At 40.6% G+C, this 21,787-nt stretch overlaps 1 protein-coding gene across 1 annotated transcript; it reads right to left on the reverse strand.

Moving 5' to 3' along the window:
* Nucleotides 1–14,870: 14,870 nt before the first annotated feature.
* Nucleotides 14,871–20,621, reverse strand: LOC120849791 (evasin P1074-like). Its single transcript, XM_040222033.3, has 3 exons — nt 20,547–20,621; nt 16,792–16,879; nt 14,871–15,136 (listed from the first exon to the last, which is right to left on the reverse strand). The coding sequence occupies exons 1-3, from the start codon at nt 20,609–20,611 to the stop codon at nt 14,999–15,001; spliced, it is 291 nt and encodes a 96-aa protein (XP_040077967.2). The 5' UTR covers nt 20,612–20,621; the 3' UTR covers nt 14,871–14,998.
* Between the last annotated feature and the right edge of the window lie 1,166 nt (nt 20,622–21,787).

Here is a 21,787-nt window from a genome sequence, read left to right on the forward strand (position 1 = left end):
TCGGTGTCGCATGAAAAACACTTTATATTTTAGTCAAGCGTAATTAGTTTTTATAATTCTTAAAGTTCCTCAGTTATTATCCGCAATAAAAATGTGCGGTGTCGAACAAAAAAAGAAAAACAAAAAAGAATACATTTGTCTCAATGTGTGTCAATGTCAAATTGACTATATATAGACAAAAGGCTGGTAAATTATGTTCGTATATAAAGCCGCATGTTACCTAAATTCGTATATCTCGTCTGTCTGAAAGGATGAGAGGTTAAAGAATGAGAAAATATTTTAAGCTACCTCCTCATCACAGTTTTGTAGTTTTTGCAAAACTCGTTCGAACCGAAAGAATTTCATAAATTACCTCTACTTATCCTTGTCACGTGAGTTTGTAGTGAGTATTAACGCTATTGATCATAAAAAAATATCATCACAGTATTTCAGTTTTAAAAGAAAAACAGAGAAAACTGAAAATCGGTTTGTCGTTCTTACTGTCTATGGCTGTTTATATTGGTGCCATTTAGTCGTCCCCTGATTGACAGGTGTTGTGTTGAACATCCAATTATTTTAATTATTTTTGCCACTGCAACGTGACGTTCTAATGTCTTAGAGTCACTTGTCTACCCAGCTGCTGTCACCGCGTGCCTCAGAGTGCGCAGCTCTCCCTTCCATGCACCCATTACTCCTAAAATTAAACAGCAAAAAAAAAAAAAAAAAAAAACAGGCTAAGGGATTACGTTGGCATCAAACATTAGCCAATCTTTCCCAAAGAAGAAAGAAGACCCGCCTCGCCCACTGCAATGAGAGCAGACAACAGAGTGCGCGCGTCCAAAGTATATTGCTGCTTCTTGACGCCGACGATGACCCGGCCTGGCTCCTGAGCCCGTGAGTAACGCTACTAGCTATTTATCTAGGCTATTGACAGGCGGACCGTCCGACTCTAACTGAGAGTCCGCGACTGCTCAGAGTCAAAGAGAATGCCTGGATTCGCATTCGCAGACTGCACTGTTACCCTTCGCTACACCACTCTGCCATAAACGAAATGAAAACGAAAAATTAGTCGAACTTGTACATGCAATTTTTCCTTAAGGAGGAGTTGCTGGTAAAACGAAGACAACCAAATTCACACCACCTAGGTGACGGGTTTGCCTCAAGCAATGAGAACAAAGAGGTTTTTCTAAGAAAAAATATTTCTGGGTACCCATTCAAAAAATAGTAATGCGGCTACACATCTTACGTCACTCGCTTGCTCAAAAGAAAATTATTAAACGTTCTCATCTTGTGGTGAATGACTCAATGATAAATGGCGATATTAAAACGCTCCTCGTATATGGAAAGAAAAAAAAACAGGATACACGACAGCAAAAGTATTCATGGCTCCATGTTGGGCGTGAAACTATGAGGGATTATCACTACTAACAGAGTTCCAATGGAGTAACAATAAGGTTATCTCAACACCAGCGGATATCAAAAGATACGTCAAACCTAATAGAGCGGGCCCACTTATTTGATATAACGTAGACAATGTTTAGGTCTAAATTAGCGCTGGTAGGTTGGATTAATTCTTCGTCGGCGTAAAATATCGCTACCTTTTCTTACCTTTTCAAATATATGAGGGCAAGAGAAATGTATTAGAGTAAGGACGGAGTACGGGGTCATTATTTAAAACAACCTTCTAAATGAACTACTATGTCCCCAACTAAATTGCCCCCGTTTCAGCAATGTAAGAAGGTCTGACCTGCCAGGCACGAAGTTCTGATGAGAGAAAGGGCAGCAAAGCGCCGAGGAGGCGCCAGAGTCGCCGACAAACACAAGCTGGAATAAAGGGGAAAAATCTCCCCCTGTCGGTCGTGAGCCACATCCTAGTAGACTAAAGGAAGACGCTCCCCTGGGAAGAGAGCGGCCTCCATATAGTGCCACCCTCCATTAGCACCCACTCACACACCTCGCGAAGAAGTTGGAGTTCGCGGCGAATGCGACCAAGTGTTCCGACCCACGGCATTCGCCAATGCCATCGGGGAAGCGAGAACACAAGAATCCACCATGGAGTACGTCGTGAAGTGCAAAGAAGACGTGTCCTGTGTTCTCCCCAAAGGAGCAAGGCAAGAAAGGCCTGCTCATGAGTCCGCAGAGTAAAGGGCCATCCCGAGAGGTATATATGTCAACGTTCCCCGGCTCACAGACAGGTCGGGACCTCGCGTCCTCCAGCCGAGTATTTCCTATAGTCTGCGATGAGCGTCCGCGATGCGAACGCGGTGGTCCGACTGTGTGAGCCATCAAGCTGCTGATATGCGCCACCCAGACCATAAGAAAGGCGTCGGTGTAATGACCACAGAATGTGCAGGGTCTAAAATTTGCAGTACATGGTGGGTGGTGATAGGTCGCTTCACTCTGGCAAAACTTGTTTCTGCGCTGGAGTCCCAGCTTGAGCGGACATATTTCAGAGGAAGTCAACGCATAGGCTTCACCTCCCCAAGCAGATGTAGGACTAACCTGTCAGAATATTTAAGGCCTAAAAAGGAGCGTGTGAAGGCAGCATCGGAATTGGGAGCTGCGTCGACAACTGCTTCGGCCTTGACTTTGTTTGATGTGATGTCATAACCACTGACAAGTTTCCCTATTAACGATAGTTCAGATGTGTCCAAGACGCACTCCTCGCTGAGCTTGTTTTCGGCATCAGAGATCCGGCGCAGGACCTCCCGCAGGTTTCTCGTTCGCTTATGTGGTGTATTCCCGAATATGCTCATGCCGTCTGTGTAGCAGAAGACGGAACTGCAGCCGCGAAGGAGCCTCTTCATCATGTCTCCCAGGCACCGTGTCCTGGCTTCGTGACATGAAGCTTGTTATTTTCGGCCTAACCTCAATCAAACTGCCCTTCTTCTAAGAAATAAATTTTGTATGGGCATTTACGAGCGGCGTTCATAAAGTTCTTATTATTGTCACGAAGGAATACACATTCAGCAACCAAACTCGAGCAGGAGTTGAGACTTTCTCCACGTGTTTGCCACCAAAAGTTACCCACTTTTTCCAGCGATGGACCAGATGCCGGAGGCCATTGTTGTAGAATTCCTCCAGGTGCTTTCCTCTTATTTCGCACACTGGAAGCGTCTTCGCCATTTAACCAAAGTGTCATGAACTGGGGTGATGTTCTCGAACAACGCTACAAGATTTGAATCAACATCCTTGTCATTTCTTCCCTTCAAATAAAAAAAAACGTATCACTGCATGTGCTTCGCACTGACGGGCAGTGACATTTTTGTTTAGAGTCCCTTGCGGCGTTCCAAGCTAGTCTAGCATGCGGTGTTTATACTGTGACGAAACTAGAGGGACTCGCGCTCATGTTAATGTCTGTTTTGTTCCGTTTTTCTTTAAATTTTATGTGCCGATAATACGAACATTATGAACGCCCCTCCTAAATACATAGTACCGTATGCTGGCGTTTGATAATAGAAGCTTATGCTACGAGGCAGCCAGTATATCTGCAGTCTCATTGCCTGCAATTTCCATATGACTCAAAATCCAGAAAAAAAATAACTAATGCCTTTTTTATCCATAAACCCGTGTTCAAATTCGGTACTTACAAGTTGGGTGAGCTTATTTTTGGTTGGTACAACTTAACATGCTGCAGTAATAACACTCTGCGAGTCGACAGAAAGAATAGCTTTCACCACTTTACTCTGCGCTATACCTTTTTTTTTTTTTTTCTAGTTGCACCAATATTCAGTTGTTTTTTTTCAATGAAAGAGCGTAAATTATATGAATGTGGTTTTTACTGCATATTTATATGACACAAACGAGAATAGACGGGACAATTGCCATCAGTGTTTTCTGATCCTTTAAGTAAAAATTTGTTTCAATATTTTTCAAATACTGTAATAGGAATACATGATTAGATTAGAAATTTGGGGCGGTCGTATGCCATGATTGTTTGACTTTGTAAAATTCGCGTAACCAGCCCGTGTTCCGAGATATCTGCTGCCAAATTATCTACGTAATCCGACCTTTTTTTCTCCCACACCGGCTAACCCGCGAAAGAGGGCACTATAGACATACTTTGCTTCATTAGCCTGATTAAAGTGCAAAATATGGGGAAAAATATGTTGGAAATCGGCTGGTTGCGTAAATTCAACAAGATGGAACAATCTTAGCATATGACCGCCCCAACGTTTGTAATACAAACTTCAAAACGTACCGTAATTAAAGAGTTCAATAACAAATTTTAGCTATTTAGTATCATAATGGTGATGACTATGTTCACATCTTATCTCCGCCGAGTCATATAAACACTTACTGAAAGCCGCATTCCCGTAATGTTTGCCCCTTTATTTAGAAATATGGTGCAGCAAAAAAAAAGAAAGCACCTTGCGTATACAAGGTTTGACATATGCCGTACAGCTGGGAAGTAAAAATGCTGTCGACACCATTTAGGTGAGTCACATGGATAAAAACACTTGAACAAGCAGCAGAGCCTGCATACTTTAAAAACGTGGCTTCGTCAGTGTAAAGTTGGTAATAGCCCTTGTACGTTTCTTGCACTGCAAAACATTCCTTTTGTAGAATGTGAGGGGATACATAATGTTTCTTTAATCGAAAACGTTTTAGGAGATGAGCATCTTACGAGTCAGGTTAGTAGAGATAGAGAGGTTTTCAAACAAAGACTCAAGGTCGAACAACAGTAGTTGGCTTATGGTGAAATGTACGACGAAACGTAGATTATCGAATACGTCTGTGGGCTCAACGACTGGGATCCAATAAAGCATTTTAAGCATAAACTGCCTATGTGCACAATACATAGGTGTAGGGCCGGGGCGGTCCCTGCCTGCCGCTATGATCTCTTCAGTCCAGGATCGCCAACGCCCCACAGGGCGAAAATGGGCCGTCCCAAATGCCAGAATCCGGCCAGTACCGCTAACTCTCCGTGGACTCGGCATCGAGGTGCCAGTACCATGTCCTGGCGTGAGCAAGGTGGTGTCCTGTCAAGTTCCCGGAAACTCCGGAAAGATTCCAAGGACGCCGATAAGTTACCGGGACCCGACGGATTCTCGCGTTTGAGACCGGCCATTTCACCCCTCGGGGAGTTGGCCTTCTATGCCGAGACCGGTTTCACGGGAAGTTCCTGGCAGAGGCCGGATTCTGGCCTGTGCTGCGAGAACGGATACATAGTTCCTAAAAGAGCTGTGATGCCTGTATTCGTCACCCTATAGGATAAAAAAGGGGACATACAATATTGTTACCATGAGGTAGTTTATTTTCACTTTCTGTCAAGTTACTGCTCCGTACATTGCCAGGTTGGAGCACAGCAGGCTCGATGAAAGTGGCTGTGTGTCTCCAGGAAGGTGAGATCTTACCAGTTTCTTCACCCATCCGATTCGGACAAGTAACAGCTTAGTTTCTTAACCAGGTTGACGGCGCACTTCAGAAGGCGAGTTCTTAATTGCAGCGTCGGCAAAACAATCGTCGGATGACAAAAACCAGTTGACCGACAGGCCAAATCAATATCTCGGATATCAGTTCTACACAAGCAACTGTCGCTTATTGTGCAGAAAACTCTAATATCAAGTGATTCTCGAAGTCTTTGACAGAACGTTAGTTGTGTTATTCCTCATGAGCTCCTTCCAATCATCTGTCGCTGCTTCAATAAAAAAATTGGCATTCCGCTCACATCAGAGCTGTAAAGGTTTAGAACTAAAGGTGAAATTATTCACATCTGTGTGGGTGGCCTGCAATCTTAGTGAACGAATATATTGTACCAAATAAAACAAACATGAAAACAATGACTAAGCATATTCTAATGGGACCGTTCGGCTGGGCCAGGGCGCGCGATGGAGCGATACCAGTGGCGCCGCGCCGTGGCCCAAATTCGCCCTACTTAGCCGTACGCTCGTCCCATCGCGCTGCCAGTTGCAATGGCGGGCACCGCGTTGAAGTTTTCTGTCCGTTAAAGAACTGCCATCATTTTTTAGAGAGGCGAACCTCCGCGAAGAAAGGTTGCTGTGCGTCAGGTCTCCGGGGTGGAGCAAATAATCCAGGCATAAGAATAATTGTCTTTTGCGAAGTGTGTCTCGCAAGTGCAAGACAGCGTCGACTGTAACATCCGACTCGAGATAAATGCTATTTTTCTTTATGGTTTCGCTAGCTCTTCAAAGTCAGGGCTATTCGGACCAAGATGAGGATGTAATATTGTTTAAATTGTATTTTTGCGCACAGCTGCGCTGTCGCATACACACCTTGAACTCAAGTCGCTTCTCGGAGTTACCGGCTGATGGAAGCATGCCGCACCTGTTCTAATTCATTTGAGTGAAGTTAATGACGAGGCACGCACAGCCTGATCGCAACACTGGGTCAAGTTCTAATAAAAAACCGAAACGGTACGTCAATAAGGCCTCCGCTTTTATTTTTAGCGAGTCCAACAAAGAAATATATATATTACTATACGCCGCAACACTTTGCTGTGTTTGCGCGCATCTGTCGCTGCCGTCAAAGCGGTAGAAACGCAGTTCATGTACGTGCGTCAGTAACCCACTTTTAATTTTATTAGTGAAGAAAGGGATCTCCAATCGACTTGCATTTGCGTTGTTTATTTATTTATTTATTTATTTATTTGTTTATTTATTTATTTGTTATACCCTCAGGGCCGAACCATTACAGAGGGGGTGGGCAACGGAAGTACAAAAACGCTGAAAATGGTTAGTCCGGCACAGATCATGAATAGTAACTTTTTAGTGCTTCTTTAAATAGAACAAAATCGCCAATGGTCGCAATGGGTGAGGGAAGGCCGTTCCAGTCACGAGATGTTTTTGGAATGAAAGATTTGAAAAAAGAATTTGATATGGAAGTGGGTATACCAACTTTGCAGCAGTGATCGAGCGTCCCCCTTTTTTAAACTTATTTTTATGTGACCGCAGAATTATAATTTTGAACACTGTTCCGGTTCACAACTAATAAAAAAATTTGCGTCACTATTTGCTTTGTTAGCTGTTTAGGTACAATTAAACTTGATATATCTTGAGCCTATGTGCCAGGAGAGCATCGTCAATATTCCTTCTCTCTCTCTCTGCAAGAAAAGATTACTTAATTTTAAATTTCAGTCCTGAATGTTTAGTTATGGGCCTTTGTGACGTGCACGGTCCCCGTCCTTTTTATGCTGCTTTCAATTTACACATCTTAAATTGCCAACACATTCTTATTGGTTGACCGAGGAATGTCCGGGTTTGATGTTTTAGAGGTACTTGGAAAGTTATTATGCCTGTTGTAGGTTAACTACACCATTTTAATAATATAAAAAAGAACTAGAGTACGCGTCCCTCAGTGTAAATCTTTTTTAGACTATGCGCTCAAGTCAGTGCTCAATACGGGCTATGATTATCTGCCTCATTGGCCCTCATGTCTTTCGCTGCTTACTCGCCTTCTCTTGTAAGCATCAGGGAACAAAATTGATAGAAATTACTGGAAGAGCGCAGGAGAGCAGGTGCGTATATTGACAATTTGGATCAATTCCCGAGACTGGGGCGAAAAATCTAAAAATATTAACAGTGTATGAGAGATGCCTCTTTCTGTCCACGGTTGATGTTTCTAGTTTTCTTGACCCAGTCTCCACTAATTTATCAAAATGAAAAATTGGCTAGTAAGCAAAGCGAGCTGAGTTCTCAAATTTAAACTTGCTTAATAAATAGTAACTGCATAATCGGATTTATTTTGTCGACACCCACGGGGAACCATCCTAGCTATTACATTATGAACATCTAACATCGCCAACACGCTCAAATTGGTCGACCCAGGGTGGTTCTAGTGTCTAATTTTGTGACGCCCTTAGGAAGTAATTAGGCCTGTTGTGGGCTAACTACATCATTTTAATATTATATAGAAAAGCTAAAATACAGCCGTCAATTTATTTTCAATTATGCGTTTGAAAGTTTGAAAGTTTATTGGGTTTTTCACGGGCCATGCCCGGTAGGGAGGTAGTGGCAAAAGGCATTTCTGCCTGACTGGGCCTCTACCCCCCACAGTTTACAGAAGTGCAAAAGGTGGCACAATCATTGTATCATTCCCTCTGCCCAAACACACATGCCTGTGTACGCAAAATACATTTCATTCAACGGACTGAAAAAAAATGTTCATTTCACACAACAAAATAAAGAAAGAAAACTCAGAAGTTCTAGTATTCACATGTCCAGTGGTGAACCCAAGGTAACAAAAAACAAAACATTTCTACAACGCGTAACAAATGTCCTTGTCTATAATAATTTGTTTTATCCCTTTCTTGTACTTATAAAATGACAGTGCAAAATCAGTGTAATCTTCCATAGTGTTTAGTAATGCAGGAATCTGATAATCGATTTTTTGTTTTCCATAGTTCGTACGCACCTTAGGAGTTCTACGTTTACTATTTCTCAATAAATAAAGTTGTGAAGCAGATTCATCCACTCCGTAGAGTTTTCTTTTGTGTATTGTCTGCATAAGTTTGAAATAGTAGATTTGATTTGCTTTGAGCATGTTATGCTTAGTAAAATAAGGGCTGCTATGAAATTCGCGAATATTTCCACGGTAGTTTTCCAAAATTCGCAGAACCTTTTTTTGAAGTACGATTAGTTTACCATAGTTTGTGGACGTGGTTGTTCCCCATACCATAATTCCATAACAGAGCCTCGAGTAAAACAGGGAGTAGTATAAGTTTTTGGTAAGCCAATTGGGTATTAAGTTTGCTATTTTATACATGCATCCGACCACTCTTGATAATTCCCCCCTTAACTTGTTAATGTGAGTTGTCCAGGTGAGTTCTTCATTGAACCAGACTCAAAGAAACTTTTGTTCTTCTACTTGAGCTATTGGGAGGCCATTGAACTGTATATGTCAGTATTCAATAGGGGCTAAAATTATCTGCCTAATTTTTCCCCAAGTCTGCTGCCGCTTACCCGCGTTCTCTTGTTAACATCGGGGAACGAAATGGGCGGGTAAGCAAAGTGAGCTTGGTTCTCAAATTTAAAGCATTTTATATAAAAAAATGGTAACTGCATATTCGGGTTTCGTTTGTAGACAGCCATGGGGAACCATCGTAGCTATTACATTAGGCACTAATCGTAGGACATCAGTGTCGGATTGCGGGCCCCACGGGCGCCAGCTCATACCGCCCCCAAGCAACGCAAAACCCCTGCATGCTCTCGCGTGTGACCTACGAAAAGTCCCTATTAATGTGACAGGCAAGCGTAGCTACATTACTGAATCACGCGACAAGATAGAGAAACAATAATTAAACCTGTCCTCCGCACAGCTGGCGATTCATGCTTCTGGTGATCTTTCTTGAATCACCTCCCAGGAACCAAACAAAACTTTCCGGGAGGCGGATACCTTTCTGTTTAATACGATGCTGTGACGTTTGGGTGCCTTTTGCATTCGGTACGTTACTTTACGAAGCGCGAGCCAGCACAAGCGCACCAGCCTCCTGCGTCGTCTGCTCCTCGTACTTCTAACAAGTATCGGCGCGCCTCGCCAGGGGGAGAAGTGGCACTGCGTATGCGCAGCGAAACTTCAGCCGCACAGCCCAATAGTCAAGCAGCCGAACGTATCATAATCTTATAATTATTTTGGCATCCGATTTTCCGAGTTCGAATACAGCTCAGAACAAACTACTTTTTTATTTATTTCCTTTACTTTTGGCACATGCTCTCAGCGCAATATTGTCAATTAAATGCCACTCTGTTTAAGCAAATGTCTGTTTATAACTTGGGCAGATCTCTGCCGACACCTTCGTTGTTTTATTTTGCCGTCGTGTTGCCTCATCAGGAGTAAAACATTCATGTCATCAAAATCACGTCCTAGAGCCACTTGTAAATATTATGCACCCTACTTCAAAACTGCATCACAAGTTTATGTCTACCGCCTAAAAACCTACTCCAACTTTTTTTTTATATATTTTTGTTAGGCATTAACCGAGTTTTTGAGGACATAGTTGTTTGTCTTGCATGAGTACTTGCGCTTCTCTCCCATGCCTGTAAACACAATTAAAGATTTTATTGTCTTTTTTAAAAGCTAGTACCGTGGTTCGGCGAGCTGCCCATGAACTGCACAAGTTACCAGATTTTTATAGCTGGTGTCAATCAAAACAGGAAATGATTTTTTATATATTAAATAAAGCATTAGGCCTCACGATATAATGCCCTCAAGTCATCCACGTGTCATCGGGTGATAGCCAATCACAGTTATTGATTTGCCAGGAGAAAATCCGACACTTGAACATGCTACTTCAAAGCTCGTTGAAGTAGTTGTTTTACTCTAAAAATGTCACGAAATGTAAAAAAAAATGAATTCTGCGCTTTATTAGAACCTGTAAGGGTCTTGTTTTACATAGAGAACTTGACTGTGAAGAAGCACTGTTTATGCACGCACTACTTCGTGTCGGGTTTTTGCAAAAAAAAAAAAAAAAAAAACACGACACTATTTTTCTGTTTGTTTATTTCGGCAATGCCAAATTAAACCTTTATTTTCTGTCTATTCATTCGTCGTCTCGTCAATTGTCATTCGTGACAATACTAGATAATGAACGAACGATCTCGTTTTTTCTCTACTGTTTTGCTTGCATCTGAATGGCCACCGGGTAAAGCAATGAATTACGGAGTTCATTGCTGATTTACATATTTCAACCCCGAAAAGACGCCGTTGGCATACGTGCTCATTGTTGGTGACGCAGTGTTTAGGATAACGAAGAGTGGGAAAGTGTGGTTCTGTGTATCCACAGAAAATAGCGCCTCTAGGATGCACCTTGTCCGTTCTGCCGAAGAATAACGTCAAAAAAAGCAACCAATTTCATCGCTTTCGAGAGCGCACATAAGGCCCGACCTAAAAACCTGTCCCGCACGCATCCAACTAGACCGATTTAGATGAGATTACAGCGCGGCCCTTTAGCGGCGAGCCAAAAACATGAAACTTAATTTATATAGCTACGTCTAGATGGCCCTGCAAAATGGCACCGCCCTATTGACAAATCCGCCAAAAGCTTCCAGTGACATCCGGTGAAATCTGGTATAGTTTCACCCGTTTTTGTCCGGAACCAGGGTAGTTTACCAGCCATTGTTCGAAGATTTGCCGGCAGCTAATCTTGGTTACCATATACCGGCCGCAATTTTCCTTTACCACACGACCCGGCTTTGCAGGAAGTTTCTAGCAGCTGCTACTCCCTTTCCCGTTAACCGAATTTCATTGAAGCCGACGCGTGGAGATGGGGAACGAGACGAGCCGTGGACTGGGTGTGGAATTATGGTGCCTAGAAAGCCGCAAGCACGAGTCCCCACGAACCCTCTCTCCCTCGCATTGGGTGCGTGGAAGAAATGCTAGGGAGTCTTTTTGCTGTTTCCTTTGAAGAAATCCGTTTTTTTCTCCCTCAACACGCGCGAACTGGGTAACGAGCGGACGCTCTCAGTGTCAACTTCCCCTTCGATGTGTGCGACCTGAATCTTCCAGAGCAGCTGGGTGTGCAGATAAAAAAAAAATAAAAAGATGAGAGACGTTTACAACTTCTTGTAACACCGATTTAGTGTGCAGCTCTTGAGGAGGAGAAGGGGAGGGTATTGCGGGAAGGGTATTGCTCCTCATTCGTTCCCTCCCCTTTTCACCCCCTCCTTCTCTTACGCGCGAAACGCGCGTCGTCCCGCAATGTTTTGATGAAGTCACAGTGACGTGTCGTCACGGTGACGTTTCGCCACGGTGACGTTTTGGCACGGTGACGTCCCGGCACGATGAAGTTTCGGCACTGTGACGTTGCGTCGGGATGCATTATGGGACGTTTCCCATAATGCACCGAGTGCCCTATTGAAAAATCTCACTTGTATAAGATATTTTTGTGTCCAATAAACACATATGAATTATGCAAGATATATAGGAACATATTTATTTATTTATATATTTCAAATACCCTCAAGGTAATAATACATTGAATAGGGGAGAGGACATCAAAATAATGATTACAATGTGCACATGTTAGTTACAACCCTCTTAAACAAAACAATATAAGTAATGTTAGCTATTGAGGCGGGAAGGTGGTTCCAATCCAATGATGTTTGGGGAATAAAAAAATATTGAAACAACGAAGTTTTAAAATTTGGTATACCAACTTTATGGCTATAATCAATGCGAGCAGAGCTGCAGAATGGTGGGATAATTAGTTTACGACGAAGGTCAGCATTTTGATGAAATATTTTATGGAAAAGACACGAACGAACGATTTTACGGCGATGCGTTAGTGATGGCAGGCCTATAGAGGTTTTCATGGTAGAACCGCCGGCAGAGCGGTGATAGTTCGACATGATAAAACGGACTGAACGGTTTTGGACAGATTCAATAAGGGAAATTAGTGAATGGTGTGAGGGGTCCCGCACATCGGCAGCATATTCTAATTTTGGGCGGATGAGAGTTTTGTACATGGTTAGTTTCAAGGAGGACGGAGCGAGAAAGAAATTTCCTTTAAGGTATCCTAACACACGATTAGCATTGTTAATCACGTATTCGACATGAAGTTTCCAAGAAAGGTTAGACGTTATATGAACACCAAGGTATTTATGACTTGACACTGATGCGAGAGGCTTACTGTTTAGGTGATAAGTGTGAAGCAGAGATGAACCACGTGATATTCTCATATATTTACATTTGTCAGTGTTTAGTTCCATTAGCTACTGGTTACATCATAATGATATCTGGTTAAGGTCTGATTGTAGAAGTAATGTGTCCGATATGGCAGTTATTTTACTATATATTACGCAATCGGCCGCAAACAGGCAAATGGAAGTAGAGATGTTCAGTACCAGGTCAATAATGTAAATAAGAAACAGTAGCTGGCCAAGCACGGAGCGCTGTGAAACGCCTGATCGTCTGGAACATATAAGAATGGTATAAGAACTATATAAGAACTATATAAGAACATACAAGCACCATATAAGAACCTTTGGTGAAGTTCCTTACATTTTTCATATATGGTTCTTAGAGTTTCTTATATTACTCATTGCTCTTATATAGCTCTTACATGGTTCTTATATGTTCGTATATATCTTGTACGGTTCATATGTGTTTATTGGACACAAGAAATTTCTCATACAAATGGCTTTTTCACTAGGATGGTTACGTCGACGCCGACGCCGTTCAAGCCGAAAACGTGCCCCTTAGACCTGCGCTCTAAAAATATATATTTCAGTGCCCTGTTACTTGTGCCTCTTCCTCCGTCCGGCTTCAGAAGCATCCAGCCTGCAAAGAAGACGCCGCTGTGACGGCATAAGGGACGAGACCGTGACTGGGCTCAGGATTTCTCAACGGCGGCAGATGTTGGTGGCGCATTCTTGGTTTTCCCTAAACGTGCTACTGACAGTGTGTGTGTGTATGCGTGTGGTGCACCTGGTAAGACTTATTAGTTGAACTGCCGTGCATCTAGGAATTTAACCAGCGGAGTGGTGAGTACCTTGAAAGAAATATTTTCCGACAAAGAACTCAGTTGTTTTTATTTGGTCTGACTGTTTTTGTCTACAGCTGCGCAAATTGTTTCCCTAGTATCGACCCTGTAAAATAAAGTCATGGAACTTTCAAGTCTATATAAAATAACCGTTTTGATTGTTGCCGAATGGTTCAGCATCTGCTAAACATACACCGCCCACGGTTCACATGCTACTTCTTAAATGACTTTGGTTGACGTCCGAAAAAAAAACACAGTACGTTCCGGTGAATTAAGGCAAATCCGGTGACTTCCGGTAATCCCTGGTGAATCAAGGAAAATCCGGTGACTTCCGCTGAATTTCCGCTTTACCGGAAGTAAAAAGAGTCGCATAACCTAGAAAAATATATATTTACTGTAAATAAAAATGTGGTAAAAAGTCTAGTGACTTCGGAAAAATTCCGGATACACCGGAAATGAAAAGACTCACATAGTCCTGTAAAATCGATTTTTTTACTAAAAATGAAATTCCTGCAAAAAAAAAAAAAAAAAAAAAACTTTTTCTTGAGGGCGCCATTTGCGCGACTCAACTGTAACTGTACGTGCAGGTGCAGAGTTCCCAGAGTGGCCGCTGCGGGTGGAATGGTGGCGTTGCCGTCACGTATAGTTTGATTCTCGACTGCTGATCGGAGCCACTTTTTTCAAAGCAAGCTCCTATTGCAGTTTCACCAATGAGATGTAGTAGCTTTGAGGTTTCACTAGGATAGAGAGGACCTTGCTGTAGAAAGCCGCGTGGATATCATGCAAAGATTCCGACCCTTTGGTCGCACGTTCAAAGCGATGGTCGTGACATCCACGTGACACACCATTCCGGCTTCGAAGGCTTTGTTCATCAGGCTCGTTTCACTCTTTGTCGTCGTCGACTAACGCTAGACCTAAAGTTACGCTTTGAGCTCTAAGGTCGGCAACCGGTACCCGCAGCTAGGGAGATGATGATGATGAGAGGACACGCGATTTCAGGACGCGCCGGGCCAGGCTTCACACTCCCGCCGCTGCCTCACCCAGCGGAGCAGCAGTGGCCAGCGAGTCAGTGATGCGTTCTCATTCACAACTCATAACAAGTGCTAGGTGCCCTCGGAATTTTTTTAGGATGCTTAGAGCTCGAGCATTGAGTTATCGCCTTTATTATACGATATAAAAATACTATTTGAGTGCGCCATTGAGTTTGCAGTGTCGATAGCATTTTTGCAGGGATATGTTGTTTACTTGGGGTACCCTTCTTATAATTTCTCTGTGAAGGAAAAACAACCTATATACAATCCTACAACTCATAGTTTTCTTGTGTATAGCTGGTTTAATAGCACAATACCTAGGCGAACGTTAAAAACGAAAAAAATGAACTAAAATATATATCATAAATTCTCTAGAATATAACGGCAAATATTTACACGTGCATTACACTTTTGTAGGTTTATTTACTTTTTCATTCGTAATTATAGGTATACAACATCATAATAGTATAACGTATGCAGGTTCAAGGCTCCCTTGTTTTTCTTTTTGGGAGCATGGTGCGATTTCGGTCAGCGGCAAAGCCGTTCAGGTTCATTCTTCTGGTTCTGTTGACGGGTAGTCATAGTCACCATCCCACCTCATGCAGCGACCTTCCCTTTCGTTTCCAACATGTACACAAAAGCAGCCGCCACTGCAATCGGTCCACGTTCCATCCGTCTTCATTGTACACTGAAAAATAAAGTAGAATCAGAGGCGCGGTAAATGTGAATTTCGTGTTTTCAATGTTGTTTAAAATGTTATCTCAAGTAATAAATTCTGGCAATACATATATATGTAATTTACTTTGGTATTGAAAGGGATGGACATTTGTGTTATATGTCCAAGTCTACTATAGTTTTAAAAATACGATAATATATTTTTGCCTAAAATAAATATTGGAAAGTAGTGTTCTCTAAGATGTCGCTTGGAATGTTTTGTTTCGGTAGAAGCAAAACTATTAATTGCAGATGACTAAAAAACAACATTTATGTAGTTAAATATAGTATTTTAAAATGGTAGATTGTGTTTGCTTTAACACAGAAAAAAAAACTTTAAATATCTAACTGCTCAAGATTTTATTTATGCACCATTTATAGGATACACAAAAAAAATTATAAATTATATTACACTGCACAAAGCAAATTGTAATTACTACACTATCTTGGCTGAATTGCTTATACCGCATGTAAAATATAGGTGGTCTATGTGTCGACTGTGTATAAATATCTCATGCGAAAAAAGCGCCTAAATTTAGTACATAAATGAAATAAACAACATATTTGGCTAAACCAGATTAAGTTAACATTTCTGTACGTTCCACATAATAAAAATATATCAACCACTAAAAAACCGACATTATATTTTAAAAAGAAAAACTGCATGAAGCATCATGTTTTTATCTACAACTTTTTTTTTTGCTTCAAGCTGCTGATAACAAATTAAACTTAATTTTAATATTATAATATTTAAAAATTTTGAAATAATGCAAAACGAAATTTTAAAGTTAAATATATCTAAATCGGAGAGAAAAAAGCAAGTTTGAACACCTCAATCAACAAGTCTTCATTTTATGACAATCATAAAACCTCCCTCTGCAGACTTCATCTCAAGCATTCAGTGCAGTGCTTATGGCTTTATTAAAAGGAACACAATTAACAGCCACAGGCCACTCCACCTTGTATCTTTTATGTCTTGCGATGGCTTGCTTTACCATTAAATTACAGTACTTTTACCTACACGATGATTCCTAAAATATTTTCCGATAAGAAGTTTTGTAACATTAAAGATACTATTTGATCGTCCATTTAATATGCAACCGCTATTTTTTACAAATCGATTATTTTTCAAGAGTGAAGTATAAGTTTAGTTTTTAGTTTCGATAATAATACTCTAATACCAACTAATTAAAGTATAATTATTTTTGGGAAAAGTGTTTGAGTAGTGTTACGTAATTAAATAATTTCTGCCATGATGTACCAGAATGTTGCGGTGGTCCGTACCAGGGACACGATGGTGTGCGAAATGTTGTACATTAAAAGGTACCGTTCTTCAACCGGTGCTTCAAGTATTTGCTTCCAAAAATATGTAACACCAACTTTCAAGCTTATAACCTAAACGTAAAAAAAAACGATTGTGCCGATGATGTGGCGTAATCGGAACGTCATATAGTGTTGTCATAAAAACTAGACAGAAAAAGATAAAAATAAGACGATTTTCAGTTTATTTGAAATGTATGTATTCTAAGAGCAGATTGTTCAGTTATATATTGCATCAATTTTAAAGCTATCTTTAAACAGCTTTACGAATAAAAGTATTTGTTTCCAATGCTCTTAAATTGAACTTACGTTTGTATCGCAAAATTCGGCTTTAATGGAATTGTCGGAACTTTGAGGGCCACTTGATTCTTTCAATCCGGCGGAAGCCGAATGGACACTGAAAAGATTAAAAGCTTTTTAATAGTAGTATATACTGAGTTGAGGTGCTTTAGTAAAAAAAAAAATTTGAAGTGTTTGAAAAATCACAGGCAGTTTAATCAGGTCTCTTGGAATATGAAAAAAAAACTAGAACATTTATCATTGCGCGAGATAATAATACTTCGTTTAAGCAATTCAAGGTTGTTAAGTACTGTAACTAGCGTTTTTATTTAGGCTTTACGATCTGTTTCATAGAAGATAGAGCAGCACTAATGCCGTCAGGTGGGTAATACGGCTAGAGGCACCTAATAAAAGAGACTAATCGTCACGAATGGTTGTACATTTGAACAAAAAAATCTTGAATTACTTAGTTAAAAAGAACTCATATTTTATGTGCGATTTTTACTCTTTTTTGGTAAACTCAAGTTTTTAAATAGCAAGTTGCTTAGCGTCATCGAACCCCACTAATCATTCCTTCGCACTCGCGGAATCGCAGGCGAATCCAGGAGGAAATTAACGCCGAGAAGGGAAATCGTTTTGCCGGTGACGGAATATTCGACCGCGGTAGCAATTGGTCCCAGACCAAATTTTTCCCTGCAGATAATGTTTCCAAGACACTGCAGTCAATCGGAAGGCACGGAGGAAATGGCGTCTCCCGGCGTCCCATGCTGACCGAGTCGCCCGAGTCGTTGGGGTTGCCGCCGAGGTTGTCGGAGTTCTCTAGTTGCGCAATAGGCGCCGCCTCGCTGGTACCGTCGTGTCGGCAGAAAAGCTAGTCGAGACTAAATTATACATTCCTCCTCGACACGAGTCACCTGAGCAACGAAGTCAGTGCCCAGAAAGATATGTCGAATAAAATTTGCGCAAATCGTACGATACGTACGCAAGTTGTCTTCACTTGCTCGTTATTTTGGTATTTACTTCTCGTGACGCCGAGAGAATGTTGGGCAGTGTTTCGGCACTGCGGGTTAGCGTTAACCTCAAGAGGAAGTTAACACCGCTCAGGTCAAGGGCAGTCTGCTCTTGACCTGAGCAGACTGCCCTTAAAAATTTTTTTAATAAAAAAGCGAGTTTCACGGATACATACTTCCTACTGCAGCTGTAAATGTCGACGAATTTACAGGATTGAATAACCTTTACGGTAAGTTGGTGAAATAACTGGATTCAAAAGTTAACCTTTTGGTTTTAGTGGTCATGCTGTCATTTCGGCACGGGAGGCACTTACAAGTGCCTCCCGTGACTAACGTTGAAGCTGTTCAAAATCGTGGAGTACGTTTTATCTATTCTAACTATCATCGCACCGCTAGTGTACCATCTATGAAAACCTCATAGTCCCTGCCTCTTCTTTCCTTACGGCGAAAAATACCTCATCTATGCCTTTTCTACAAAATTTATCACTTCAACGCTTCACTAAAGGATAAGCTATTCCTTAACCCCGCATATATCTCTTCACGTATTGATCATCGTTTCAAGGTCGGCATTCCTCACTGTGAGACATCAGCATACAACGACTCCTTCATACCATGAACGTCTTCTGAGTGGAACCACCTTCAAGCATCTTTAGCAGCTATCCCATCACTTGATCTATTTAAAGAAGCGCTTACTAATCACTTTTGTTATTATTTTGTCGAATTGATTGTGCTTTAATCACTGCCTTTTACGTTTGTATTTCCTTTTGAGTGAATTCTTATATGCCCCACCCCCTCTGTAATGCCCTATGGGCCCTGAGGGTATTGAAATAAATGAATAAATAAATAAATAAAAGTAGAGGTTGAATCAATTTTTACTACTGTGAAAATACCTACCGTCTTTGAGTAATTAATCGGTCTATTTTCGCGCTTTGGTCTCGCAAATGCAAAATATATATCTAAAAAAAGTACCGAACTATAATCAAAAATCACCCGTGCTAGGGGCACGCAGACATTTCAGCATCTTCCTGCTTATCTCGTTCTTGCGATATTGATTTTGAGAATCCACTAAGAGATGTACCTCACATTTTTATGAATTGTTAAGAACGGAATGTTTCGCCCTTTTTATTCGTTAACATTCAGAATTAGGCATCAAAGCGCGAAAGGAAATTGATGAGTACCTTAAGTCAGTTGAAAGAAGAATAAATTAAATATATTCGGTTTTATTATCAAATAGCAACACATCCCCCTAGAAAAGGAAAAAATAAAATAAAAATTTCATTATTTTAGTAATTTAGCTAAATTATCGTGTAGTTGCTTCATCCGAATCTGATATATGAGTTGCGCATACGGCGGCCGTACGACTTACACCACGTTGGTATCTGTTTTTAATTATACTCAAACACACCTTTGTATATGTTCTATCTTAATTATTGCTCTGATGAAGGTATTATTTGATGTCAGTGAGAGGGATATTAACGATGCAACATTTCTGAACGCTGGAACGCAACGCTGGAACGCAACGCTAGAACGCAATTTTTTTCTGAATGTTATCTTTCAAAAAATGAATTTTATTCGTTTGTTTTACTGTACAATCTGGATTATATTAAGAGCTACGAACACCTTCCTGATTATTTTTAATTATTTTATATGTTATGTGTACGACGTTAGTATATAAAAGTATAAATATAAAGGAAAACAACTAAGCCTTTTTTAATGCTCTAAAATAATATATCGCAACACTTGTTTAAGTATCTTCATCTTTAGGTATTCAAAATCGCATCTTCGAGTACATTTAAAGTAAGCATAACCTATTGTTAAACGTGCTATTCGTGTATATTTCCAGATAAAAATGTTTTATTAATATATTTCACTTCTATTGATTTTTGTGTGTTTATTTTAACGACTTCACAAATAAAACTAGACCGATTGCATACCACGTGGTATTTGCTCATAAAAAATATTATGAAGCAGACTGTCGATATGTTGGTTGTATTGCGTGACTGAGAAAATCTATAAATGTAGTTATTTACAATATACGTGGGTTTAGCCCCGAGGTTTTGAAAAATAACCATTGATCGTTTCATTAGTAATACCCGCAAATTGTATGACAATATTTGTGGACGGCAAACTTACTGCAGTGCTCTTTAAACACAGTTTTGTACAATTCAATATTTTTAGAAATAAACTTTCAAAAAGGCTGTAAATACAAATCGGCTCCTGTATGTAATTTATAGTTGAACTGCCAGCGCCCGAAAATATAGAAAAAGTAGATCTCACAAAAATATTGAAAATGATTCACAGAATGAGGATGAGTGCTGCATCGTGCCGTTGGTTATGAAAAAGTTTGAGCGCAGCATTTTGCAACCAAACTCGAGGAAGCACAAACAATAATGTACCTACAGGTAAATTTGCTACCTCGTTGACTTAAAAAACAAAAAAGTATTAATTCGTTTTTTTATTGATCGTCCTGAGATTGATTACTAAGCTTAAAATAATAAAGAATTATACCCTTCCTATCCCAGTGCCTAGAGCCGACATTAACTCAAAAAGGGAACAACGTAACATCCATAACAAAACTGAATCAAAATCTAAATACAATAAATTTTAAAAATGCCAGTGCATTGTATTTTCCTACAACATCGCATAACGCATTCTCGTTTGTCCAACAAGGTTTATGAAGGGATTAAGCTTTGATATTAGCAACATGTACGATATCACCGTTATTGTAATATTTAAGCAAGAAGCGAAGGACAAATTGGATGAAAAGGGACTCACTTGATATTAAATATAATGACAAAAAGGACGGCCAATGGAAGAAAGCTGATCACGTTAAACGCCATCGTAGTATCTTTGAAATGAATCTGAATGAATATACGACGATGTTTGCGTATTTTATACCTCCAGTAAAGAAAAGCCGGATGTAACAGCGGTTCAAAACAGCGTCAGATTTACGTCAGAATTGCATTATAAACGGTAAACAGAAACATCTGCGGGGTTGAATGAACCTTCGGTGTCAATATCCACGTGCAAAGTACATATAACTTTTTTGCTTTGTACGATGAAGGTTTTTTTATGAGCATGGAAGTTGGTGCAATAAACTTTTAGACAAAATACGCTTCGAATAAAATATTTGACAGTAAAAGGTCTCCTTTATAAAAAGATTCATGACCACGTTGTTTCTATGAAAACAAAATCATATATATTTTTCTGCTGCTACGCTTGCGCTATTATAAAGAAGTTGGCGGTAACGGCCTACGCAACTTTTCAAATTGATTCATAAGAATAATATTACGGAAAAGATATGAAAATAAAAAGAATTAAAGTCACTTAATATATACTAAATTGACTGTGTTTTTAGGGGATATATTTCAGTTTAATATTGAGCGTATGTAACACTTGGTTTTATTCATTCTTTTATTCAATCAATTGCATCAACCGGGGTCGGATTCCTTAAAGGGGCACTGACACATCAAAATCATATTTTTTTTTATTATCCGAAACGGTCGAAAACGATGCCGGGACATTACCCTCAAAATTTGAAATTTGGGAATTCAGTATTCGTGAAGTAAAAAAACAATTTCCAAATGCCGAATTCGAAGTTCCCGCGCGATCGGCGCCGGTGCCTTGACGTCAAAAATTGCGGAGACCTGAGAGTCCCCTTTCCTGTCACCACTCCCTGCTGTTGCCATGGCGACCCAAAGCGAGGAGGAAAGGAGCGAGCGCCGGCTAGCACCGGCGTTGCGGCGGACCGGTTTTGAGCGGTGTCGCCTGTTTTCCGTTGGAGGATACAAATCCAGGAGACGGCACCACAACGAACTCCCGATTTTTGGTATTTCAAAAAGAAGGGCCGTAGTGCGTTCGCAATTGCGTTAAAAAACATGTTTTAGGATTGCCGTCATTAAATGTTATAAAGATGCCGCCTACAAAGCTTTTAAATTTCCTGATTTTTGACGTCACCGATCAAAAGAAGCGAGGAGGCGAGAGGCGGGAAATTCAAACGGCAAAAATAAAAAGGC

Source organism: Ixodes scapularis, unplaced genomic scaffold (assembly GCF_016920785.2).
Source record: "Ixodes scapularis isolate PalLabHiFi unplaced genomic scaffold, ASM1692078v2 PGA_scaffold3__209_contigs__length_174095766, whole genome shotgun sequence".
Classification (NCBI taxonomy): domain Eukaryota; kingdom Metazoa; phylum Arthropoda; class Arachnida; order Ixodida; family Ixodidae; genus Ixodes; species Ixodes scapularis.

Bases quoted from the DNA above. Each gene is read 5' to 3' on its own strand.
- LOC120849791 (XM_040222033.3), bottom strand. From the start codon at position 20,611: ATGGCGTTTAACGTGATCAGCTTTCTTCCATTGGCCGTCCTTTTTGTC. The intron at 16,880-20,546 runs GTGAGTCCCTTT...TAATCTTTTCAG, and splicing joins GTCATTATATTTAATATCAA to TGTCCATTCGGCTTCCGCCG. The intron at 15,137-16,791 runs GTAAGTTCAATT...TTTATTTTTCAG, and splicing joins CCGAATTTTGCGATACAAAC to TGTACAATGAAGACGGATGG.